Source organism: Sparus aurata, chromosome 6 (assembly GCF_900880675.1).
Source record: "Sparus aurata chromosome 6, fSpaAur1.1, whole genome shotgun sequence".
In the NCBI taxonomy this organism is placed as follows: domain Eukaryota; kingdom Metazoa; phylum Chordata; class Actinopteri; order Spariformes; family Sparidae; genus Sparus; species Sparus aurata.
Genome location: NC_044192.1, coordinates 29279838 through 29306452, shown reverse-complemented (window position 1 = coordinate 29306452; position 26615 = coordinate 29279838). Strand labels below are relative to the sequence as shown.

Here is a 26615-nt window from a genome sequence, read left to right as displayed (position 1 = left end):
ACTTTGATATAATCTTTTTCCATGGAAATGCTTTTATGGTAACTTGATACAATCTCGTTCACCACCAATGAAGCATGAGTCAATGCAGATCAACTAGTCCATTCCTGTGTCCGAAGCCAAAACTAAAGTGATGCAACTGTATGTGTTGTTCAGTGAGGATGGAAACATCAACTGTACAGTATGTCTTTGAACTCACAGACCAACAGTGCTGTGAAATAAGTGACTGATGGTCCGATAATAATCCAAATCTTGCAAGCTGATACATAATCAAAGGTAACATTGTGACAAACTTTCCAGATAACTAAACAATTATATTCCTGTTGGAGTAAGACAGAATTTAATTCACTGGTGTCTTTGACATTACATAAAGTCAAGAAATAACATTTGTGTGTGTGTGTGTGTGTGTGTGTGTGTGTGTGTGTGTGTGTGTGTGTATGTGTGTGTGTGTGTGTGGGGGGGGGGGGGGGTTCACCTTCAAATAACCAACTGCTGCTTTGTTGATTCTTAGAAACACATGAATACATTTTATTCCTTTATTGTTAAAACACAGACATTGTGTGTGAGATTTATTTTGAATAAGAGCTAGAAAACCAGGATTTGCATTGGCAGGACAACGTGTTGCTTTCAAAAACAGTACATCTTAATGATCTGAAGCCCCCTACAGCCGAATCAGTTTTCTTTCAATTATCATTTTCATTTCCTTGGTTGTGTTAAAACTGTACAGAATTATTTGTTCATCAACTGCAGGTCATGTGAGCTCAAAAACAGAGGAACAAATCTTGTCTTCCAAAACATGTCAAATCAGGAATGGAAGCAGGTGGGAATTAATAAGAAATCTCATATTTACAGTTCACTGTCCCCACCTCCAAAACACACACAGAACTCGAGCTACAACTCATAAATCAAGGGAAAGTCTGGAAGCAGCGATAGAGCCAGTTTGCAGAAGACAGTCGCAGCTGTGAGGCCTCTTTCAGCACCTCGCATCCCAAAGTCCACTCTTTGTCCTCGGCTGAGGTGTCAGGTGTACGTCCTACGAAGACGATGACGGAGTCTGACTTTTCATCTTCTCTCTCTCTGGAAGTGCAGCTCTTCGCTTGACTGTGCCGGTGTGTGTTTCCTCATCGTCCGACCTGACCACAGGCGTGTCTCCTCCATTGGCGTTGGTGTTCTGGCTGTCGGAGGAAGAGGTTGAAGATGTGGAGGACATGCGGGACTTGGCCTCAAGACCCTCCAGGACATGTCGAAAGAGGCCGTTACTGATGACTTCCTCATTGTTGTTGTTTCCTTGGACTGCGAGTCAGATAGAAACATATTGTTAGGGATGAAACTGACCGACGGGTGTGTCTTGCGATCTCTGTTCTCTTTCTGGATTCCCTACCTGGTAGAGGGGAGGTCAGCACCCCATCTTCCCCAGAGCTGAAGAAGACATCCAAAGTCTCCTGATCAGAGATGTCAATTAGCTCCATTTGGTCCAGCAAGTCCACGTTCACCTCCATGGACGAGATGCTGCCAATTGGAGCTGCAGGACAGGGAAAGCAGGGAAATGATGTGCATCTGTGTGTGAGCGTGCATTCGTGTGGGATTACATGTGCTACCAGCCCAACTCACGTCTCTTGTAGTCTCGGATACAAAGGTGTGCCGAGGACAGGTAGACGTCCACGTCGTGCTGGAACACCTCTTCGAAGAAACGCTGCCTCTCTCTCAACTTGAGCTGCTGTGCCGCGTCCACATCTGGGAGCCTCTGGCTGCGCTCGGCCTCCGCTAGTGATAATAACAGAAGGAGTAAGGGTTAGATACCAGCACAGGTAAAAATGTTATATCTAATTCCGGCAGTTCCAAGGTCAGGGAACATGAAAGTCTGCTATCCAATCAAACAGAAGAGATCTCACAGACTATTTCCTCCACTCTGGAGGCAGACCCTACATGCAGTTGTTGACAAATATGATGGAGACACATTTTACAGCCACACAAATGTTGTTTGGCCAGAAGGGGGCGACATTGAGCTGTAAGTGACTGATACAAGGAGGTGGAACGTGCTTTTTATGGACTGCTGAAACACAACAAGAAGGTAAAATGAAAAATCAATCACATATATCACAATTAATAAGACCTGTGAGCACTGGTTTCCATTTGCCTTTGCACTTTCGGTCCCACGCTCTATGATTCATTTCACTGATACCTCACCTTTTCTGATAAAAGTAGACACACTCGTTCTTTTGTGGCTTATTAAAGAGACTATCCAACTAGCCACACTGCACATTTACTAAATCGAGCCTCATCCACAGATTGATCTGCAAAAGCGAGCTGTCAGGCCCTTCACTAAGTTAATCTTGTTTGAGATACCATGCGATCCCATTTTCCCCCTCATCAGCATCACTGTAATAAAGCTGAGTGCAAGTCCAATGTGTGTGAGTGGAGGGGCGAACTGCAGCAGTGTGACTGCAGGAGGAGCGAGGAGAGGGGAGAGCTGGACTGAGTGCTGTACATGTCTCTGGCTACGGCCACCGCTGAGAGGGAAATGGACAAGAATAGACTAAATCAGACCTCTCAGCAGTTCCTTCCAGATCAGTAAATCGAAAGAAAAACAACAAATAAGAGTAAAGGGACATTTAACACGCTAAATCGCTTCCTTGCTGAGAGGTATGTTAAACATCCACAAAAGTTCCCCCGCATTAATTTTCAGTCAGACAGGAGGAAATCTCTTCTCAAGGCGTTGCAGGATTGACAAGCAAAATGCAAAACTTAGTATATGTGAGGGAACGGTCACATGTGCAAAATTACAAAGTACACAAGCAGATTTTTATATTCACGTGGAGGTTCATTTCTGGTGAACAGGCTTACAGAATAACAAAAACAAGGTGAAAGTTGCATATTTACACATACAAGTAAGTTGCATATTTACACATGCAAATATGTGTTCGCCGATCTGCAAGCTCATTTATGAGCGTTGTGCTGTTGGCTGCGATGGGCAAGAAACGCTTGCAGCCATGTTGCTAAATTTCTTCATGTACAACGGGTCTTTTCTGTTACAGTGAACACCCGTGAATGGGAAGCTGGAGTGAGTGGTCCCTTAGCTTAGCTTAGCTTAGCTTAGCACAAACACTGAAAACAGAGGGAAATAGCTAGCCTAGTTCTATCAGCTTACCATCAAGGCTAAAGCCCTCTGACCACACCTTTTTGTTTTTGTACGAGTTAAATGAATGAGGTGGTGCGCTTTAACTAGCGAGGTTTAAAGCTTCCAGTAGGTCGACGGAGACAACATAGCTGCTTCATCTGTTTCCAGTCTGTGCTAAACTAAGCTAACTGTGTCCTTTCTTTAGCTGCATAATTACCTTCCAGACACACATGAGAGTGGTACTAATCCTCTAACCCTTGGCAAGAAAGTGAACTGCTGATTTAAATTGATTTTATAGAATGCTGTTTTTTCCAGCAGGGACCTATAGCCGGAATGCCAAAAGATATTTCTTTTCTATAAAATCAATTTAAATCAGCAGTTCACTTTCTTCTTTCACTGTTTCTCCATTTACATTAAATCCATGACGTACAGTCATCAGTGCAGTCAACTACTGCAACCTGCCAACAGGGACTGAGCTAATTGGACAGGGCTTTAAGGCCATGTCTAAACTTGGAATAACGTCAAGATTATCCAGCCTATGTTGAGAGCAGCAGTCACGGCAGCTCTATAAATACACCACCGGGTGATGGAGGAAAGACGTTAAGCTCAGGATGTTTACAGAACCACGATGAGAACAGATTCCAGGGCTTCTTTGTCGTCTACTACAATGGACAAGAGACTCCCACTTGGCAGAACCTGTCACATAATGATCTACAGCCATGACTTAATATCTGCTGAAGTGAGGATAAAGCTGCACGCTGTGAATCCAAAGATGTAGATGTCGCCTGAGAGCAACGACGGGTTGCCATCCTCAGATTGCTGCATCAGCTCAGTCCTCCCCGCGAGTCGTGCCCAGGCGCATGTCTGTGGCGATGGAAGGACACCCGCCTGTCACTGCAGCTCTGCTCAGCCCTGTTTGACATCCTGCCTCCTGGGGACAAGGACCTCACAGCCTCTGTGCTCAGATAGGCAGACAACTTTGGTGGGAAGAGGACAACTCACAGCTCAGGGCTGGATCGGCTGACAGAACCTACGGGCATACTGTATGTGTGCAGACCCCTGGAAAACAAACGGGAGTCCCCGTAGACTGAAAAAGCAAAGGTCTACAAGCAAACTGACAGCCCAAAATGATGAGCTGACAGTTTCTGCCCTGACACAGTGACCATACTGTTACTGTGTGTGTTTGAGCTGAAATAAACGATGGACAATCAACAAGGCATTCCTGTGTTTTACAGCGCAGAAGCGGAACCAGAACCAGAACCAGAGATATCATGTTTTGATTTATCTTACTTGTAACTACAGTGTGTACATTACCCACAAAGCATCATGATACAAAGGCACAACATTTCTACAATATGTGTCATATCAATTTCAGATCCCATGTTTATGAGCTGACTGTCATGTAAAGAGGTGGAGGGGTGAAAGCTGGCGAGAGACCCCTGTTACAGAGAGCGTTTCACCCTTCGCAAACGGGACCACTTGATACCTTTGAGGAGTCATTCTCCAGCTGTATTTTTGGCGACGGAACCAGGTATGTCAAAACATGTTCTTTTCCTAACCCTGACAGAGTGGTTTTCTTAGCCTTTACCTACCCACGCTTTATTTCATTTTTCAAACTTGTAATCTTCGGCACCAACAGACTCAGCCAGATGTCCGTGATTACGAGTCTGACAGCGCAGACGGCAAAGGGTTCTGCTCTAAAAGCTGCAATCTTCCAAAAAGAAAAGTGATCCCCTCAGATGGCAGGGGGGTGATTACAAGTTGTTTATCCAGCGCCGGTCATCTTTATGGCGTTTTGTCTTTGCAGCACTCCTGTCTCTTTTCGTGGACGTCTGAGGTTGAGAGTCGGCGATGTGATCTTCTGCTCCTCGCACTGTTACACAATCAGGAACACTGTCGTCGAAGGGAGCAGCGCTGACGGAGCAGGATGTCGGTCAGAATCAGGAGCCGCCCGTTTGACGCGTGTTTGGGTGAAAAGGGGCTCCTTGTTTTTGCGTGACCGGCCGAGGACATGATGTCAAACAAAACTCTGGATTTGTAACGGATGATAACACTGCCCTTTCTTTTCTTTCAAAAGAAGTAAGAGGCAAGTAGGACTCAGATAGCATGTGTGTGCTGCAGCCGTCTCCAGGAAAATGATGCTTTCCATTACAGACTGCAGGTTTCAGAAAACTGCTTATCCTTGATTTTTTTCTTTCTTTCCCACTCAGTTAAACACTGATCGATCACAGCATTGATTGTTTCTACTTAAAGGCTGGGGCCCGTGGAGAGCTGGAGGTTAGCTACAGATGTGTATCCTCACATCGATTTTGCTCCCCTATCCAGGTCTGTTTTCCAGTGAATCACCTTGATCGATACGTCTTCCCTGGCCGCGGTCGACCCCTGCGACCTCTGATTAGTACAACGGCTCACACGGGAAGATCGTCTGTCACGCCGAAACCCTGGCCACAGTGTCCACATGAGATCACATGACCGGTCTGCTGCAGCCCCGCCACAACCAAAAGTCTACAGTTTCTTACCACAAGACGTCTGGAGGGCCTGTGGCTGCTCCAGAGAGGGCTGAGATAAACAACCTGCAGGCTGGAGTTGACCTCGTATTCTGTCTCACTTTGTTTACCTCTGCCTTTTTCTCTCTCGCTCTCTCTGTCTTTTCTCTATCTATCAGTCCCTGTCTTTTTTTTTGTCTTTCACCCATCTCGTCTCAGTGTCTTTTTTTTCAATCTGTGTTTCTGTTGGTTTTCGTCTTTGTTGTTTGTCTCTCCGTCTTTTTTCCGCCAGGCCCTGTCTTTTTATGTCTTTCATTCCTTCTGTCTCTCACTTTCTGTCTTTTTCATCTGTCTTTCATTCCGTCTCTCTCTGTCTTTTTTCTGCTTTCTGTGTCTGTCTTTGTCTCTTCTGTCTCCCTGTCTATCTTTCTTTTTTTCTTTCTTTTTCATCCCCTGTGCCTCTCATCCTCTGTCTCTCTTTTTTTTCGCTTTCTTTTTATCTTTCTTTCGTTCTTACTGCCTGCCTGTCTGTGTCTCTCTCTCTATCTCCCCCTCGGTCTCCCCCCTCCTTCCTTTCTGCCTCCCCCTCCTTCCTTCCTCTGAGTGTTCAGGGACTTGAAAAAGAAAAGGTCATAGATCAGGGCTCGGGACCAGCTGGACAGGCAGTATGATTGGAGCAGACAGAAAGATAGAGACGGACAGAGTGGACCGGACGTGTGTTCATGCCACTCTGCCTCCCCACATAAAGACAAACCGCGATCCTCCGCTCAGGGGGCAGAGAGAGAAAGGGCCCATTCAGAGGCGCACAAAAGCGGAGACGTAGGGGAACGAGACTGGCCTGACTGACTCCTCAGACATGATGCCATTCACAGGAAATCAGCTTGGAAGTAGCAGAGGGTGAATACACCCAAACTCAGCCTTCAGAGTTACATCCTTCACCAACCATGAGAGGTCAAATTCCTCTTTTCCTGCGCATAAAGCTGTGTCATGTCAGATTTCTCCGAAGACCCAGGCACAGCTGGCAGCAGATATAATGAATTATCCCCACATGACGATACAGAGAAAGCTCCTTTGTCTTCAGTTGGGCATGTTTTCTGTTGTAGAAACCACCAGTAATGCAAAGAATCAGGTCACTCTCTCTTTAGTCACTGAATCTCATGTGCCTCCTTACACTGTCATATTTCAAGGACGGGACCTTAGAACGCTGGTTTAGAAGCACTAGCACAGGCAACACACTGATCTGGAGGCTGAATGAAGCGATAGGAGGACTGTGTGTCACCCACAGGCTGCCATTAGGCCATCACTGTGCTTAATGACAGCGCGAGCTCACTGGCAGTTTCCCCTGCGACGGGGACGGGGAAGGTCAGGGCAGACCGGAGCAGAGAAAACTGCCTCTCCAGATGATCCTGCTGTTTTAACACTTGTCGGTTGAAGGAGCAGCTCGGGCTATAACCCCTCAGTAAACAGTAGTTTAACAGAAACCCCAGTGGGCGCCGTTGTTTCCTCCTCTGGTTTGATTATAGAGCAGTTTGCCAGACTCTCAGTTTGAGTCTATTTATCCAAGCCAAGGCTTTTCTGCAAAAGTGGCTTCCTTATACAAATGGATGACATCATCCCTGTTTAACTGGCTGTGGTGATGGTGCACACCATGTGTTGCCTCAGCCTTCCCACCATTAGACTGAAATAGCAGGCTGCCAAGAGAAAGCAAAACAATGTCCCAACTCACTGCTTTTACTCTGTTCCCTGTGTAAGTGAGAGCCTCCATACGGAGGACTAAACATGTCTTATTCTTCCATTAACATATATAGGGGTAAATGCTGAATAACATGTATAAATCAGTAAATAAATATGGCAATAAATGGAGAAAAAAATACATATATAAGTACATGTTAAATTAATGTACAGAAATAAATGATTAAAAGGGCTGTAAAAAAACAAATGAATCCAATAATTACCAACATTTATTGATGTAATTATGTATGAAAAGGTCCCATTGATTACATTTTATGTAGACAAATCATTTATCTAAAAAAATGAAACATCTACAGAGCTTCTAGATTCCTTTATGCGTTATCATGTTTGGGAATCAATAATTGTTTTTATTTGTATTCATATTTGTATTTGTGTTTCGTCTGCATCAAGAGCCTTGGTGGTTGCCAGTTTTGGGGACAATGTTAACTTTAGCTAACATTAGCAATGTTCATTTTTGCTAGCTAGTGTTAGCATTATTAGCTATTGCACAAACTTGCAACAACTTGATGGGGCAGATAGTTGGAACACCATCATTTCTATCTGCACTTAAATAAGTCCTGTTTTGTCTTCTTTATTTTAATATTATATTATATTTGTCTCTCATCGTCTCGTCTCTCATACACATTTTTAGGATGTCAAGCAAATTTTAAGTGAACTTTTGAAAGTTCACAAAAAAAAATATATATATATATAAATAAAATGGGAAATGCAAAATGCAGATCTGGTGCGTTTCCATAACCTGTTTTGAGCAAATGAACTAGGCTATGTAAGCGTAATGATGCGGTGTGTAGGCTACGTGTCTACGTCACGCGTGGATGTGGCAGGTCTTCAAGGAATTTCTTTCCATAGGGCAGGTTGTAATCGTTCTTGCATGTCAGGGAGGACTGGCCACGTTGCGCGCTGTCTGGAGAAGAAATGCAATGATAACGATGCACGCAGTGAGGGTAATAAGACGACGATGCGGACAGCGGAAACAGCTGATCCGTCATGCCACTTGAATGTTTGCTCTGAGTTTTTTCGGCCCATCTGCTTCCATCAAGCATTTTGCGTACTGACTCTGATTTGCACAAGACAAAAACCACCCCAAGCGAGAGCACAAACTTTCCATGCGAATTAGAGGACTATTTTTCAAATTTTGCCACAGCCATAACATTTCTAATGCAATATTCTTCAGAGTGCTTTACAAAAACATGGTTACTGTGTGGTTGTACACTGAATAGACGAGGCATGATTGCCGGCTGGCACTGAGAAAGGCGAACTTCTAACCGCTGGGACAGGCCTGAACTCTGAGGTGACACTTGTTTAGGCTGAGGCCACTGCGAATAGACTGGCTGCCCTTTCCACCCAGACACTCTGTGTCAGAGAAGAGAGATTTTATTTCACATGGACGGGTTCCCAACTGCGACAAGAGGACGAGAGCGAGGGGGCGCAGAAGAAGGCAGTGAGTTGCTGTAAACACAGAGAGGCAGCACAGAGAGTGCGGGAGGAAAGGTCAGGCAGGACAGGAACACTTGCAAAAAAAAAAAAATAGCCTTAAAACGAGGAGGAGGATGTCTTCAAAAATCTGGAGTATGAAGGGAGGGAGAGGTTAGCCAAAAGTGAGTCAACACAAGGGTGTGGGGTTGTAGGGATGGAGCGCATCTAGAGAAGGAATTCTGCACAGGCCTCATTAGTTAAAGAGGATGTCTTGTTATTTTTACTGAGCCTCTTCCGTACCTTCCAGCGCAGCACTGACCTCAGCAGCAGCAGCAGCGGGCTGTTAACAGTCTACAGCTGGTCATTAGCGGATCACTCTCTTTGCCACAGTAATTAACAGTGCCTCGGTGGTCATGAAGAATGCTGGAGCCACTGGCTGGCTACAGGTTGAAGATTCATCCTGCGCTCACAGCAAAAAGCAGAGCTGCAAGTGTAACTGCGTGTTCTAATTTATCACGGCATAAAAAAGACGCTGTTGAGTGTGTCGACGCGTCCTGGTCAGCACATCCTGAGAGCTCCCGGTGAAGTTACCCCCGCTGTTTAACAGCTTTCTGGTTTCTAATGACTGCAGTTTCAAAAGGCATAGCATCGCTCGCTCGTGGCTTTTTTTTTCTTTTTCCTCAGAAGAGACAGCGCTTTGAGCCAAAGTGGAACAGACAGGTGGCCACGCTTGTAAAATGGACAATAATATCTTTGGAGACCGCTCAGGCTCACACTTTTATTTTTGGTCCCACTCGCTCGCTATTTTCTCTCCAGAAAGGCTGCCTTTTACTGGGCTCCAGTTGCAAGGACAGTAAATTATTAATGCAGGCTGTTGGTGTGTGTTTGCGCGTCTGGCTGGTCTGTATTTCAGTGCGTGCATGTGTGTGTGTGTGTGTGTGTGTGTGTGTTCTTTCCTGCATATTAGATCTGGCTGGTTTGTTGTTTTTTCGGGGACAAAGCAGTGTCCAGCACCATCGGCCCAGTCCGTCCGGACAACAATGACATCAGTGTTAACCCTCTCCTTCTTCCCGTCATGCTTGGATTACACCCAGAATGACAATAGGGCTGTTTGTAGGTCAGTGTCTTGTCCCACTGCCCTCCATCAGCGCACAAACACACTGTCATGAGTTCTGATCGACACAATAGGCTCACCGGCTGACAAAGTCCCCCGACATAGCCATGCTTTTTTTTTTTTTTTTTTGTTCTATGACTAATCCGCTTACCCAGAATGACTGCAAACGAACAGTCAAATGAGTTATTAAGTGTTATTAAAGCAATCCGACCAGCCAATAATGCTCAAATCTCTGCGGGAGCTTTGGAACGGCTGCGTCAGTAATCATCAGCGCACCTGGAGTGGCTGTCAACACACTGACAATAAAAGACCCACGTCCCATTTTTACCAGATCGTGTTATCGGATAATTAAATCTGCAGTCACACTAAAACACATCTAATTATCTAATGAAGGTTTACCGTATCCTTTAACAAGACAGCGAGGCAGACAGAGACATCATTAAACCCGCACATGCAGTCTCTTCAGCATTCACACACTACTGTTCTTCCTGGGAAAGCAGCGCTGCCTCTCTACATATTTGGTGAGGAGGCTTAGATCTGTTGTCCCCTCAGCTGGGAGAACTGTAGGAATGTTTGGTTAAACTCAGCACACTCTCCCAGACGGTTCTGCTCTGTTTGTGGAGGCTGAGGCAGGGTGGGCCTGCCGACGCTCCACTAGAAGACTAAACACAGTTTTATCGCTCATTGTGGCTCTGACTGGGCAGAAAAATTCAATTATTACTCCATCTTAACACAATGTGCATGTGATTAATTTGTCAGATTGCAGTATTTAAACCGTGCTACAGCTGAACTCTGTTTTGTCGGATATTTTTGTGGAACTGCAACTGCTGAGAATATCCCCAACTTCCTGCTTTTGGGGTTTATCTTTTTTGTTAAAATGTCATTATTTTTCATGCATTTCTTAATTGAATTTCTCTGCAGCGCTTTTATTTTCTTTATCAAAAGCAAAGGCAACATATTGCTATACCGCGCTGTAATTATGCTCAAACTATTATCTGTTATTTGGTTTAGTTTTTATTCCACTTTAATAGATTTCTTTTGCCCCTGGACTGGGTTTTCTGAACGATCCTCGCACACCCGCTCACGTGTTTTCATTTCGGATAATTAGACCTCTGCTCGGGTGGAAGCCGGGCAGAGCTTAAGTGAAAATCCATGAGGTCACCGAATTGATGGAACCAATGAAAAAGACTTGAGAGAGATCTAAGCACGAGGCTAGAACACAGTAGAAATGCTGAACTCGTTGAAACCTGTTCACAGCCTTCGATCCTTGCAGAGACAAGACTCTCAGAATCAGTAACTTCATTAAACCCACTTTAGACTTGCTTGTCTATGAACTCATCCTTTCTAAGCTATTTTTCTTCTTCTTTGTACCTCTTCATCACTTTGTACTGCTCACTTGAGCTGCTCTTGGTCTCTACCACCTCCTGAGGTAAACATCACTGTCCACGCAAAACGTTCTGCTGTGCGTTCACCACCTAGTTGCTGAACTCTGTCCTCGTCCGACATTTGATGTTCGGCAGGTGTGTGAGAGTGAAGCCAAACAGTGACGTTAACACTGAAACAATCACCTGGAAATCCTTCAAACACTCCCGCAGAGCTGAGGGCAACTGCAGAGTCTGGTTTGAATTCTCTACACGCCCTCTCTCTGACATACACACAGTCATTTTAATCATTCAGAAATTGCTGTTAATGTGAGCTAATAATAACACATTCCTCCCTCGCAGCAAACCCCACTTCATTAACTGGAGAAACAGGTGTATTTGTGCTACATGGTTAACAATTTGGATGAGTGTTCAGGTGATGGATCGCTGTTGCCTCCCTGTGTGGGGCTCTGAACACTCAGTGTTAGCCTGCAGGCCTGCGCTCTGTGTGTGTACCCACAGGATTCAGCTCAACAGTGAGGAGATGGATTTGCTAGAGAACTAATGAGAGGAGCTGGTCTGCGTCCCCAGGGCAGCACAGCTCACACTCCGTAGATGGGAACCTTGTTCAGCCGCCCATGCGTCGGCTGTTCATTACAATCACACGCGAAACACGTTTCACCAACTTAAAGTGCAAGTGCAGACGTGCCAAGAGGCATTGTTTATAATGCAATAATCTGTGCGTTTGCACCGTGTGGCGGGTTGGTGTTCACACGTTGGTCAGAAACAACGCTGTCAGTGCTCCCGCTGTTTCTTTGGACAACAGGGAGTGAATTGCTGTAAATGTTTATTTCAAGAATTTAATTTAGCGATAAATGACATTATTCATCAATATTTTAGCAATTTACACTGAACCCCCCTAAAAAAGTCCAACATGTCTGGTATTATACTAGTCCGTCATTGTTTATCAGTCAAATCTTTGAACACAGAGTAATGATCAACACTGTGTGACAACAGAGAAACCACCCACTGGTTCAACCCATCTCAAGTGAGCAGCTCTGGTAAGGCGCTTCATGCAGGGTGGTAACCAGAATTTCAGATATGTTAGTTAAGTTAAACGCAGTGATATAAGGTCAGTGGCTCCAAATTAATGTCCAGCGTGTAGGATTTGGAGAGGATCTGTTGGTAGAAATGGAATATAAAGTCGTATTCACGTTGTCATTAGTGTATATCACCTGAAACGAGAATCGTTGTGTTTCCATTTCCTCAGAATAAGCCTTTTATATCCACAGAGGCAATATTATACAGCAGCTCACACAGGACAAACAAAGCACCGTCTCTAGAGGACCTTTCTTGTATTTTTTTAGTGGCCACTGTAGTTCCTCCTACACACTTGTGTGTTTAGTTGGTTGCTGATTTTGAGTAAATACACAACCTGCGTGGCCGCATCCGAAGCATGGTCGCCTTTTTTCCCATCTATTTCTCTTGCTTTCTTCCGTCTCTTGCCTGGGAATTTGCTGTCCCAGTGCTTGATCCACACAACACCATGGAATAACTGGAGCTGTGGGACATGACTCATCGTTCTGTCACCAGACTGATTATTATATTGTCTCCAGTGGTTACATAATGTTTCTCTGTATCAGCTGGACGTGGAGGCAACGTGACACTAACAAGTTCACCACAGTCACTTTGCAAGTCGTTGTGTCAATGTTGTGTTTACAGCTTGTGACCGCGGCCCAGAAGAGGCCAAAAGATTTGTTATAGCAGGATTGAATGTACTGAGTACGAAAAGCGCAGCAGTTAGCATATAAAATATCAACCAAGTTGAAGTTGTAATGGTAAAATAGGGGTGTAGGTTTTCCCAGGTGGAGGCTGCTGTTTCATGTAGCAAAAGTGATTTTGACACACCAAGAGCTAAAGATTAGGAGAATCCAGGTTAAAGTCTGATTATGACTAAATCCCGCGCTTTCTTCTCCAATGCTGATGAATGTGTTTCTGTTCATATGTGTTTTAAGCAATAAAGCCGAACAGATAACAGCCCCCGCATCTACACGATGTAACACTTCAATGCGAGTGCTGCAGTCCTGCATTCAAAACCTTATGAAAGTGAATGGATTATCTGCTGAATGTACTTGGTACCGAAATAAAAAAAACGTAAAAGCATGCATTCTGCGGTGGGATGTTTAAAGCTTTACAACTAACTTTAAATTCTCAACAACATTTGTTTTCTGTTCAATGCCTGGACTTGAAGATGGCGTTATGGCTGGTGATGTCACAATGGGCCTCGCAGACCCAGATCAGGAAAAGACACACAGCCCAAGCTCTCCATGAAGACGAAGAAAAAACTCCCCATGAATCTGAGAACAACCAAGAAGGGACACGGGGGGAAACACTTGAAAGGTGAAGACGCTTTGGCTTCACTTTCCAAGTGCAAAGTAGAGTCTTGAACCTCGAACAGCCGTCTTAAAAACACTGTTTGGGGTTCAACACTGTTCTATATGACTTATCCTTACAAGTATACAAGGACAACTGCATGTTTTCAAGTAACTCTGTGATCCTGAGCCTAGATCTGGGCACTAGAGGTGTTTTTTTTTAGACCACTTTTTTCTTCTTCCTTTACTTCTTGTTGATCTGGCTCTTGAGACCTTCTAGCTGGGTCTTCCTCCTTCCACTCCTCCTCCTCCTTTTCCTGGAGAGTCTTCTTGAGGCCGTCAGTGGCTTGAAGGAGGGATGGCTTGAGCCTTCACGAATAAAAGATCGTCCTCCTGTGCTTTGGCTTTATTGCCAACCTTGAACATTATGGTGTCTTTGTCTTTGAGTAGTTGCCTCAGTGTTGTGGTCAGCCAGGACTTCTGATCTCATTGCCTTTACCCCCTTTTGAAGGTCCTCCTTCTCTCCATTCATCTTCTTCCATAGGACTTGAAGGTCCTTGCTATTATTGATCTTGTTAAGTACGTAAGTCAAGTTACATTATGAATGTGACGTAACTTTACTACGTTGGTGGATTAAAAGTAAAAGTCCTGTGCTTGTTTAACCCAAACATCCGCCCCCCTTTGTGGAGGTGCTACTTCGCCGGACTTCCTTCGTTGCTGACGAATAACTACTAAGACCTCCCTCTCTCCCCCTCTCACACACACACACACACAGACACACACACATTTATGGTTCTTCAGCTTATCCAATTTGGTCCCGTTTGTATCAGCTCTAGCTCACACATTAAGCTCCGACACGCAGAAAGCCGAGCAGCAGAGCAGAGACGCTGCATGTATTCCTCGGAGTGCGATTAATTAAAGGTACACACTGTGCATGATATGGATCTCCACCCCTCTAATTTTGCTCATTAAACAGAAGTTACTCCTCATTCTTAACTGGGTCATGTCCAAGGGGACTGGTCTCAGAATACACGGAGAAAAGAAACTATTTGTTCCGCAACACGCAGATCTCAACAGCTGGTCAGTCCTTCACTCCACAGCGCGCCGACGTGCCGCTCTCTGGCACATTCCCACGATAATCCGAACGTGACAGAGCGGACTGCGGCGGGACCGAGGCTGTGGGGCAGAGCAACAGATGGGGGGCGTCTTCTCTGGAGTCCCAGCCCTGATCCTTTTTAGCCTCATGAAATCACACGCTGATCTCACTGGGACTAATTCATTTTCAGGTCTATAAAGTCCTATCTAGGTTGGTGTGTCTGATGAGCGAGCTGCAGACCCCGCTGCACCAGTCAGCCGACACTGATGAGATCTGCAGCCTCAATCCCATTAGAAATAAGAACTCTTTGTCTGGAGCTCTGCAGTGGCCCCAATCCAAGCCTGCCTCAGTGTGTGTGCTTGCGTGTGTGTGTGTGTGGGAATGCATCCCCGTTCCTGTGCAAAGAAAGTGTGACCTATTCACTTGGTATTAACGGACATTACTCAGGCTGATGATTCAACATTCCTGTCGGATTCTTCTGGGCTGGCACCGCACTCAGACCAGTCACTTCAGGCAATGCGAACACAACGGCACCTATTTAACACACCGGCTCAGCTGTCACACGGTCTTCAACATTATGTCTCTTTCACACACACACACACACACACAAAAAGACACAGCTTGTGCCTCATAGTAATAAAGCAGAGAGTTAAGTGTCCATCCATAGATTACATATGCTCAATTATGCCTTTGTGACCTTAATTTGACAGCGCTAAGCGTAATATAGAGACTGGATTTGATATAAGAAAGGATTTATGACAATTTAAGAGGTGATACATAAAATGGAAAAGGTTGGTTTTGCGTCAGCTACGCCCCTTTTTCTGTTTCTGTTTCTTTGCCTTAAAGGTGCACTGTGTAGTCTGGGGGAAGAACTGTTTTTTTTTTAATGCCTAAACAAACTGAATAAACAAACTTTTCACAACTGAACTTACCACAATTTAATCATGTTTTCATTTGTTTATTTGTGGCGGACCCTGCCATCTTTCTAGCTTCAAACAGTGTTCTGGGGACATTATTTTCCTCTGAGAACTGCTTTTTTATTCCGTTACGGAAAATATGAATATGTCTGATTTTCTATTGTTACCTGATTTTTATAGTAAATATTAACATTCTGAGTTGAATTTCTTCTCCAACACTACACAGTGCCCCTTTAAATGTTCAGTCTGTGTGTGTGCTGTACTTCTCTCAACCACATAAGGAGAATAATTTCCTCCTCTATAATGTCCTGCCCTAAATCTGGAAATACAAATGGAGCAATGTGTTAATGGAGCAAACTTGTGGCTATATCTCTGATTCTAAAGATGAGTTCCTGGAAAATGTTTAGAAGTTGGAAGAGTGACTCACAGGGCAGGCGTTTGCTGTGAAGGTTGGCCGACGAGGAGCTCATGCTGCAGCCGGAGAGTCGTAGGATACAGAGATGATGGGTGTGTGCCGGCCGTCAGCCCTGTGAGAGTTCAGCTGAGGGGCTGCCGATCATCTCCAAACTCCTCTGCTCGAAAGTGACTGATGGTGGCTGGCCCGCTTCCCTCTCCTCTTCCTCTCTCCCTTCAGTGCACTCTGAGCCACTTGGATGAGGCAAGAGCAAGTTTGTGGCTCCGTGGAGGCGACCGGCTGACCAATGACAGGGAGGAGGGAGGAGCTGAGGGAGAGAGTGAGGAAGGGATTGAGAGGAGGGATTTTATGTAACGGAGTGGAAAATACCAAGGAGAGATAGGCACATGCCTTTGTTATTTTTGTCTTCTTGCGCCCCCTCCCTCCTCCACCCTCCTCCGCCCTCCCCCACCCTCTCCCACCCTTCCATCTCTTGTTCCCTGTCTCTCTTTTGTTGTTACAGATTTAAACACTCTCTGATTTGGGTCACCTTCAGGGTCAAGCGATGTCAACCACTGTTACATGAACGTATCACCTTCACTGTTTTCTTCTTATTTTTTATGACAGTTTTTATATATGTATACAATGAATGGCACTGGTGCTCTTCAACATTTTCAGTTCTCCTCTTTTTGCAGAGCAATCAATTCTTTAACATTATTATCAAATTTGGACACAATGTGCCACTCGCTGTTGACTACAAATAGATTTCCCGTTCAAAAAAAAAGAAAGTAGAATTGTTAGGTGTCTTTTAAATGAACATCCTACACAAGACATTTCACAAAAACCATTACAGGTTGATCAGCTGACGGGAAATGAATCGGTAACTACTTAGATAACGGATAATCAGTGAGAGGTCTCTGGCTGCAGCCTGATCCAGTGAGGATTTGCAGCTCCTCACTGTTTCATATCATTATAAATTGCATGTCTCTTGATTTCTGGCTGCTGATTGAACCAAACAAGACGCTAAGACTCTGGGAATCGTCTCCTGACATTTAACAGACCGACAAGGGTGCCATTTTATGCTGAAAAGTGGTGCGGACATGATGGCTCAGAAAAGGAGATACTTTTCAAACAGTCTTCAACGTGCAATTTAAATGTGGGGAGAGATAGTTGATTGATCATTGTCGATTCGGCCAGTATTCATTCAGTATCCAAATTCGAACCCAAAGCCTCAGTATTTAACAAACTGGGAATAATATCAAACAATCAACTATCCAGAATGATCCTCCCCACATTTAAGATAATGTCTTGTGGGATAAGTTTAAGGTCAGAGTTGATCATTACGATAAGGTCATCAGGTCCTCATAAAATGCACATTAATGTGAACCAACCGTGTAACAATCATCCATATACATCGCATCCACAACTTCAACACCCTAACAATATTGCATTTACTGAAAAAATTTACATTTGCATGTCAGTCACCTGCTTTCGTTTGTTTGTTATCACTTCTTATTTCAACAAATTATGCTTTCAAAAATCTATAGGAACAAAATCAGACATTTAAAGTTGGTGGAGACATGTCTCTGGTGTCCCCAGTGCAAATGACACCTTTGCAGACCAAACAATTAATTGATTCATTGAGAAAATAATCCGCACATTAATCCATGCTGAAAATAATAGTTGTAGCCTAATTTCTCATTGCTATTAGTTTGGTTCTCACTTTTCTAGACCATGAGGAAACCGATTCGTACATTTTCAGTAAAATATGTTAGATCAGGATTGTTACAACGTCATACTCGTGTAAAAGTACTGATTTTGACTTAAAATATAACAAAAATACTCAAGTAAAGGTCTTAAAAGTATCTGATGTTAAATGTACTTCGGGATCAAAAGTACATAACTGGCAATACATGTACTTAAGTATCAAAAGTAAGTATAAGTAAAAGTAAATTGTACACATATTTGCATGTATGTTTTATACGATACGGATTATCAGCCAGGAGAATCACTGTATCCAGTGCTTGTAATTTTTCTGTAGACGTGCATCTGTTTGTTTGGTTTTTTTTATCTGATTGCTGATCAAATAAATTCATTAAAAAATGTGCTGCTTTGGCTCGGATGCAGCATGAAATCTCTGAAGTAACTAGTAGCTAAAGCAATCTACTAGATTTAGTGGAGTAAAAGTACTGTATTTGCCTCAATATAGTGAAGTGGAAGTATAAAGCGTTGGAAAATGGATATACTTAAGTTCACAAGTACCTCAAAATAGCAGCTCAGTCGAGTGCTTGAGTAAATATACTTACTGTAGTTACATTCTGTCACTGGTGTTGACAATCAAATATTGGGGAGCTTGATTGTCCTCAAGTGTTCTGGGTTTTTGTTTTATGCACGACGTGCAAGTTTGAATCTAGACATGGACCTTTGACATTGACTCTCCAATAAAGAGAAAGAAAAAAAAAATATTTGCTTCTAGAAACTTTCCTTAAAAACATGATTTAGATTCCTTTCATGATAAACCGAGTCAGGGAGGAAAGACAACACTATCTATAATATCTGACAATGTGTGTGCTGGACACCATCTAGTGGACAACACAAGACACTTACACTTCTTCTAAGTTGGGCTTGCTGATTACACAATATTTGCATGGAGAGGCTTCACAAAGCAGCATTACATCATCACCTTTATCCAAAACACCGCATCTGCGTTTGAGCCAGACTTTAAAGAGCGCCTTGCATCAGTTGCCACCGGGAAGAGACGCTGCTGTGAGTCCTGACAAGAGTAACTGTTTGCTGTTTGTTTGTGAGAGTGAGGACAAATTGAGCCCAATTTGACATCTTCCACAACTTTGTTCCAATGTGTTTATTTCTATTTAGATGATCCTCATTGTAGAGTGATTTAAAAAAAAAAAAAACATGGTGCACAGTTCTTTACATGAGGCAACAACTTCTTAACACACATGTGCTTATCTCAACAAGTGCATGTGCATGGAAACTTTCACTACTGAAACTCACACTTCGTTTCTGTGCCACTGAAAAATAAAACTTCAAACACAGGCTGTAATTTAGCAGTTGGGAAGTGGTGGGAGTGACTGGCGATTTCTATCAATAAAAACACTTTGTAAATGTCAGCGGTTACTGTGGTTAAGCCTGAATGTGTGGCAAAGACTGCAATGCAGCGTCTTACCATGCCGTGAACTCTCAACAGTGTGTGTGTGTGTGTGTGTGTGCGCCTGCATGTGTGTTTGTGTGTGCGTGCATCAGAGGACAGAGAGAAAACAGAGCAATAGATACACAGAGAGAGAGAGAGAGAGAGAGAGTGGGCAGAGGAAGCATGATGTGACTCAAAGTGAGAAATCCTCTTCACCTTAAACTAAATTCTGCGTGGGCTTTCTCATGACTGGGGGTTCACCTGCTGAGGCCCTGCAAAATCAATAGCTGAGACCTGGGCTTGCTGTGCTGCTGAGGCAGCCACGCAGCAAAGGCCAAAGTCCTCTTTCTTGTGTTTTAAAATGAGATGTAAGGGGGAGGCAAGCGAGCCAGCAAGAAGAAAGTGAGGGGAAGCATATAAGAGGCGCGCAGGCAGGCGGCAGGGCGTGGGTGAGGGGACATCGTTTATGCCGTCTGCACAGCTGTGAAAGGCCTCTCTCTCTCTTTCTCTGCACAGGATTGGCTTTAGTGTTTAATGCTGACCTCTGAACGCTTTTGCTTTAAAGCAATTACTGCCATTTCAAAGCATTCGTACAGTTTGCCGTCTGGCCCATTGTGGATCAAACACTAGAAGTCTGTAGCTTCCCATTGAGGTGAGAAAAGCAGGAAGTGAGAAACGGCAGCAACAACTTATGGGGCTGCAGATGTGATATAAGATTTTCTGGCTTTTGCTGGTGTGTGTGTGTGTGTGCGTGTGTGCGTGTCCCGGCGAGTCTAAAGCAACGGTTTCCCGCCCTCACTACACCAGGCAGAGCGCCAAAGCCATCAGGCAGTCATACGCCTACCATCAGCTGAGGAGTTGCACAGCAGTCTCATTTCTAATTATACACCCGACAACAGAGAGAGCCACGGAGCGATGGAGAGAGTGGAACATGGAGAGAGAGAGGAAGAGGAGTGTGATTACAAATGGAAGAGAGGCTGAGAGTGCTACTCAGCAGCAAACACAGGGTGAATAAGTTCAGATGGGAGCGATCAAGAGAGAGAGAAAAGAAAGAAAGTATGAGAGGGAGTGAGGGAGAAACATCAAATCAGTCTGAGAAAGGTTAACAGGACTGACTGACTAAGTAGAGTGGGAGTGTAAAAGCGAGTAGGAGGGAAGAGAGAGAGAGAGAGAGAGAGAGGAAGAGGAGAAGAGAAAAGGAGGAGAGCGTGTCTGATAGACAGTCTGCTGAGCTTGTCTGGATGCTTCTCATCACTCTCTGCTCTGGTTCGCCTTCACACCTGCAGCCGGGGAGGACGACACGAAGCCAGACAGGTGTGCGTGACTGCGTGTCTGAAGATGGATGCACAGAGAGGATGGAGGAACATGTGAGTAAGTCTCTGAGAAAGCAGCTTTTTCTTGAATTTAGGAGCATGGTCTTGTCTTTTTTGTTTTTTTATTTCACGAGAGCCATCTTTGGCTTGTATTAGTCTAACTCTGAATGCACTGGTTGGTATTCTGCGTTGGAAGTTAAATTTGGATGCATTGCGCCACAGCTTCACAGATAGAACAATCAGGCAACTACTGTATATGCAATATTGCCACTACTGATATGCAAATACTCCTGAGTGCAGATTATCTTTATCATGAGAGCACCAAACAGACCAAACACTGCTGCGCGCATATTCCATTTCCCTGTAGTGAAGTGCTCGCCTCATAAGGTTATTCAGCCTGGATGACATTACAGTACGGGCCTGTTTAGGTCATGATCTGATCGTACCTGTGTGTCGCTCCCTGCCCACACATCTGAGCCATTTAAATAAATTTACATTTACACTGCGGGCACGCAGCAGACAAATACTTTTCTATTTATGTCTCCCGGTATAATGCTCGCACAGGAATGTCAGTGTGAGGGTGTTTCTGATCCCACACATAATAGAGAATCAGCTCATATCAGACACATGCCTGTGAGGCACAGTGAAAGAGGTCCATTCAGCAGCGGTGCTCAGCTATGATGATGACATAATACAGGGCACTGGGATGAGCTTTGCATTGAAAGGCTGTAAAAGTCTTTTCCTCCACTTTGTGTACATAATGCGTTTGCAGAATACGTGGGAAAATGTGTGTGTGTGTCTGTGGCCACAAATTGCTTCTATTGAGGCCGCCCCCCCCCCTCCCCAAAGTGAACTGACTCACCGCTGTGCATGGATGTAAAGAGGACGATGGGGTTTCAGTAGATTGTGTTGTTGGCGATGTGAGAAAGATGCAGTTTTGTTTTGCTTCTATTTGACAAAGTTACCATACAAATTGAAGAATGGATTGAAAGATAACATCATCCTTGTGATCAGATTTACACCCGTCCCCACCCTTTTACATTGCATTGTCCTCACTACGCTCACTCCTTCACCATCCACACTGCACGCTACTTTGTAACCATAACAATTTTTCAAACGAATCAATTGGCAGTTAAAACCTTAATTTTGAAGCTGATAACAAAGTTATTGATGGTGTGTAAAGGGTATACTTACAGGCAATGATCTCCCCCGGCGGCATTTTCGGAAAGGAGGGTGAAAAGTTCTGTCACTTATCAAGAAAATCCTTGAAAAGATAGACAGTGACAGGGAGACAAGGTCTGAATAGAGCATCTTATGATTTTCATGACGCCTTGTTTGCAAGGACATACAGTGCACCAATATTTGTTTCTTCTACTTCTCAGATCGTGACGACCTTGGACCTAACTCTCTCCAACGCTTGCCAAGAGCCTGGAGTCTCTGTCACATGATTGCAACACCTCCTCATCTTCTGCAGGAGGGCATGCAGTGCCAGCGTGAGTGACAGGCAGCGTAAGCCAATGAGCTTCATACCGAACCCAGCTCTCGTCCCAGACCGGGACAACCTCCCACTGAAAAAGAGGGACCAAAGACCAAGCTCACCACCACCACCACCACCACCACAGCACCAGCAGCAACAGCAACAGCAACAGCAGGGTGATTCTGTGACGTTCAAGGCGCCCTACCCTTACAAGAGCCATAGTGAGTTTAAAACAAAACACACAGGTCCTTTCCAGCCCGTACCCAAACGGGTTCCCGCACTGTACCAGCCCTGGACTCACACGTCCAGCAGGTCCAAACCTCAGGTCGTCTCTGCGTTCAGGGAGCATCACGGCTGGGCAGAGTGGAGAGAGTTCAACCCCCTGCATCCTGGATGGGACTTTTCTCACCACTATCAGCACCATGGCCACCTGTCTGGGACACCTGCGCTCCACCCGGGCCACCCGCACCACCCTTCCAGATTCAGCCCTGTCTCCCTGGTCAATGAGGGTTTCCAAAGGGTGGGTGGAGGCTATGGCTGGGAGCAGCTCAAGACATTAAGGGACAGAAGTTTGATCACAGAGAGGCAGAGCAATTGCAGGAGTAAAGGACCATATGTGAGGAGAAGGGACAGAAAGGTTGAGTATTATCCCAGGGTTGAAAAAGCAAGTCCTCCATCGCTGAGCAAATGCCTACCTCACTCTCCACATGTGGACGTTACACTGCAGCATGATGTGTTGCATAAATCAACCAAGGCTGTCAAACATCCCGTTTCTGGACATTCCTTCATAAGAGTTTCCCCTGATGCTAACGTAAACAACACATACACCTCCATGAAGGAGGACACATCAAAATCCTCTACCCTCACCCCTTCCTCCCCCAACCACTTCCCCTGGCTGCTCCCGCACTTCGTGGCAGGTTCTCTGATCGAGCTCAGAGACGGGCGGCTGAGGAGGGTGGAGCACCTGCAGACGGAGGACTTCCTGCTGGGATCACTTGCCTGTCCGGACCTGCGCCTGAGCTGCTGCACGGTGCAGAGCATCTCTCCTTCAGCCTCCTCCTCCTCCATCTCACGTCTCCTCATCCTGCTCCACGACCAGCAGACACAGGTGAAGAGAAATCCCTTTGTCATATCGACCGTTCACAGCAGAGCCTACACAAGCAGCTGGCATTAAACTTCTCTTGTAGTATACTGTATCTGTCGAGTGCTGCGTTCTGGTCATATGGGAGATGCTGTATATACACTTTACATACTACTACATGAATGGGGTTAAGATACATAGTACAAATACTTATTGAGAAAATGCCTTAAGTTAGGCTCTTACTATAGCAAGGCGATGCAGGTGATTTCATGTATATTTCTATTGAAAACGAATAGAGTAATGCTAATTAGTTTGCCCTGTTCCGTCCTGTTGCGTAATACCAAATTGTACCTGAAAGTTATCACATATGTCTCGCTCCATATCTCATACACACCAGCATCAGGCCCGACAACGAAAACAAGTTGTTACTTGGGCAATTCTTGATGGTATTTTATTTTGGTAATTCTTTAGCATGGCCTTATTTGTGGTTTCCTGAAAACTGATTTAAAAAAATTCTCGATGACTCATCCTGCACCCAGGGGCATTTACCAATTTGTATGAAGCTGCTCTAGGTTTATTTTTTAAAAGGTGCTCCCAGAGTGGAGTGTTTTGGGGGTTGGCGCCTCACGGATACAAAAACATAACTTCATTAGACAACTGTACTTATAACTTATGACTACAAAAACAAAACTTGTAAACTGTTTTTGTTGATTTGGGTAAAACTGGGTCGTATTTAATGAAGAAATTATTTTCTGTTTTTTTCCCACCGTCGTCCTCCAGTTGCTTTGCCTAAATCCTGGACAGAAAGTAAAAAGTAAAAGTAACTGCTAACATAGCTGCTAAGTACAGCTGACTAGCCGCCTCCCAATAGACAACTCCTGCCCTGGTCTGCAGGCGGCCTCCTAGAATGATGGAGTCCAGTGACAGTATCAAGTTGCGTTTCCTCAGGGAGAGACACCTGTAGCTTTGTTGATAAAGTAACAGCTAACCAACTGCCGCTAAATGAAGCTACCATCAGCTCATAAAAAATAGTTAGCTCGGTCAGCCATGTGGCTAGGTTAGCAGTCCTTGTAACTAACCTGGGTCCAGCCTGGTTCCATTGCCGGCTTGCGTGGCTCCTGTTCTGGTGCCCATTCTGGTGCTGCTCTCTTGCAGTATTCCCACCAGGTCTTGTACTCACCACCCAGTAGTCCAAATTTCCTATTGCTACCTGTGTAGACAACAATGACAATCTAGCTAATCTTAGCTAATTGGACTGCTAGCTGCATGGCTAACTGAGCTTACTGGCTAATGACCGCTAAAGATAGCAGCAATTGCTGGTAAATCCAGTACAGTGATGTTACATTTGCTGACAATCAGATTTTTCACTTCTTTGATACAAATTAAGGAAACTAAGCTGCACTTGGAGGGGGCTTTCCTTTTTTTGGTGTGCCCTAAATCAACTCCTCCTCTGTGAACAGTGAGAATAGTACTGGGTCAGTATGAAGGATTTAGGGGATCTATTGGAAGAAAAGGGAATACAGTATTTGTAATAATGTATCAGCATCCATTCTAGAGCAACTGGCAGCTATATGCATGGTTTAGGTGTAATGCCCAGCAACAGAAGACAATAATGGCGGCTCCTCAAGGTTAGCGTAACTGCTGTCGCATCAGTTACATCAGAACTGAAGAGTTTATTTCATTGGAAGCAGAGCACAGAAAGGCATTGAAGGTTTGTCTTGCTCTTTTTTCTTCTCTCAACTGGCTTCAGTAAGAGTTTGATATACCACCTGGCGCTCTCCTACTGTTGTTCTGATTGGTTGAAGTTAGCCTGTGACAGACGGTAATAGACAGATGGTTTGTCCAATCACCTGCCAAGTATTTTTTGAAAGCGCCTGCTCTTTTCCAAACTGTCTCCAGTGGCTCCTTTCCAGGTAGTTCTGTGTAACAAACCATCTGGCATGTCGGGTTTACCTTCAACCGGTTTGTCAGCGTGAACTGTCCATATAGCTGATCAGTACATGTCTGCATTTATCCTTGTCCATGTCCTTTTATCAAAGGTCTGTATTAGATGGATTGAATGCTTCAGGTAAGTGCATACAAAAAAAAAACTTTGGTGTCAAGGCTGAACAGACATGAATGAGCTGTAGACAGTACAGCCCCCCCCCCGGTGAAGAAGTGTGAAAGCTGCATATCTGTGTCTAATCTTCCTCTTCATATCTTCATATGTAACACCCCCCCCCAGGAATTGGTGGATGTCTATGTGGAGTACCCGTTCTTTGTGCGTGGGCAGGGGTGGTCCTCCTGCAGCCCTCAGAGGACTGCCCGTCTCTGTGGACTCCAGTGCCGCCAGCTCAGTGTGGGGGACGTCTGCCTGGCTCTCACCCCTGTCACAGCCCCCCTGCCGCCGCCGCCGCCGCCGTCAGCCACCACGGAGCCAAAAACCTCCCCCAGGAAGTCAGAAGGAGGGTGTGAGTCCCTAAAGGCAGAACAACCCCAGGTTCCCCCAGGGCCAGATAGACCAGACGGGGGGCGGAAGAAGGAGGCAGAGGTGGCCCGGAGGAGACACTACTCAGCCCCGGAGCTGAGAGGTCCAGGGACTAACTGCATGTTGTGAGGAGGGTCTGGAAGCAAGACAAGTCTCTTTTAAGCTCTGCTATATTCAGCCTATACTGTCTTTCTACCTCCTGAATCATATTTCTGTGTTTGACATTTTTTATTGTTTCCAAGGTGTAAAAGCTAAAGAATGACTCTCAGGAGCCCCTAGAGGTAAACCTGCATTAGCATATATGTTGAGGTAAGTCAGGGATCAAACACACATTACATTTTTCTGTGAGCCTGGTGAGAATCTATCATGACACAGAATCCTGATCTTATTCATGCGAGAGAACCAAAGTGCCCATCAGGGGGCTGATAAGGAAGGTCTTTTAGGTTCAAAGAATATTTTCAGTTTGGGTTTGAACAGTGTGAGCGTTCATATTATTTTTAGCATTTCTGACAAAATCGGCCCACGTTCCCCGAGAAGCACAGAAAAATACACCCTCAGGTTTTTTTCACTGCTCATCAGATCGTTTATCTCTCCCTCCTAATATTACGTAAGACGTTCTTTATGACAATGAACGACAGATTTCATTGACAGTAACTTTTCCGGTGAAACAGTCGTGCGTTTGAGAGTAAATTTTCACAGACAATCAACACCACTTTTTTTTCTCGGTAGGATATGTTTTACGCTTCTACCTCTATTTTCTATTTAAGGTGACAGATGCATATAATCTGTGTCTGTAACAGCGTGGGCTGTGTTGTAATATGCTATGTTGGAAGCTCCCAGCTTTCTCTCGGTGAATGTCAGCGTGAATGCCCGTATCTGCGTGGTTGTTCCGGTATATAACTGCTCTGCTTTTGTACTGACGCTCCTTTTTCAATGTCTGTCCCTTTTGTGTGCGATGTGATTTCCACAGTTCTCATTGGGACAGAGTCAGCTATCACAGCCGGGGCAGAGAAGGTGCTGTCTGAACAGATTGGGTTCTTTCTCACTGTTAAATAAACGTCATGTGAAAACATTTCTGTATATGTTTTTTTCTCCAAAACCCA

The 26615-nt window shown here is 44.8% G+C and overlaps 2 protein-coding genes across 3 annotated transcripts; one reads left to right on the top strand and one right to left on the bottom strand.

Annotated features, from left to right (window-relative positions):
• Positions 1-501: 501 nt before the first annotated feature.
• Positions 502-16338, bottom strand: LOC115583910 (dysbindin-like). Its single transcript, XM_030421153.1, has 4 exons — positions 16057-16338; positions 1609-1761; positions 1379-1519; positions 502-1290 (listed from the first exon to the last, which is right to left on the bottom strand). The coding sequence occupies exons 1-4, from the start codon at positions 16097-16099 to the stop codon at positions 1031-1033; spliced, it is 597 nt and encodes a 198-aa protein (XP_030277013.1). The 5' UTR covers positions 16100-16338; the 3' UTR covers positions 502-1030.
• A 3296-nt stretch (positions 16339-19634) lies between these two features.
• Positions 19635-26584, top strand: LOC115583909 (uncharacterized). Of its 2 annotated transcripts, XM_030421151.1 has the most exons (4): positions 19635-19826; positions 19982-20541; positions 21870-23072; positions 25270-26584. In XM_030421151.1, the coding sequence occupies exons 3-4, from the start codon at positions 22005-22007 to the stop codon at positions 25639-25641; spliced, it is 1440 nt and encodes a 479-aa protein (XP_030277011.1). In that variant the 5' UTR covers positions 19635-19826; positions 19982-20541; positions 21870-22004; the 3' UTR covers positions 25642-26584. The 2 variants fall into 2 exon arrangements, with proteins under 2 accessions (XP_030277011.1, XP_030277012.1); XM_030421152.1 differs by having other exon boundaries at positions 19635-20545.
• Positions 26585-26615: the final 31 nt, after the last annotated feature.

What these genes read in the sequence shown, in the direction of transcription:
- LOC115583910 (XM_030421153.1), bottom strand. Translation starts at nt 16,099, where the DNA reads ATGAGCTCCTCGTCGGCCAACCTTCACAGCAAACGCCTGCCCT. An exon ending in TCACAGCAAACGCCTGCCCT is followed by an intron (nt 1,762 to 16,056) that starts GTGAGTCACTCT and finishes TATTATCACTAG; the next exon opens with CGGAGGCCGAGCGCAGCCAG. An exon ending in GCTGACCTCCCCTCTACCAG is followed by an intron (nt 1,291 to 1,378) that starts GTAGGGAATCCA and finishes TCTGACTCGCAG; the next exon opens with TCCAAGGAAACAACAACAAT.
- LOC115583909 (XM_030421151.1), top strand. Translation starts at nt 22,005, where the DNA reads ATGAGCTTCATACCGAACCCAGCTCTCGTCCCAGACCGGGACAACCTC. An exon ending in TCCACGACCAGCAGACACAG is followed by an intron (nt 23,073 to 25,269) that starts GTGAAGAGAAAT and finishes ACCCCCCCCCAG; the next exon opens with GAATTGGTGGATGTCTATGT.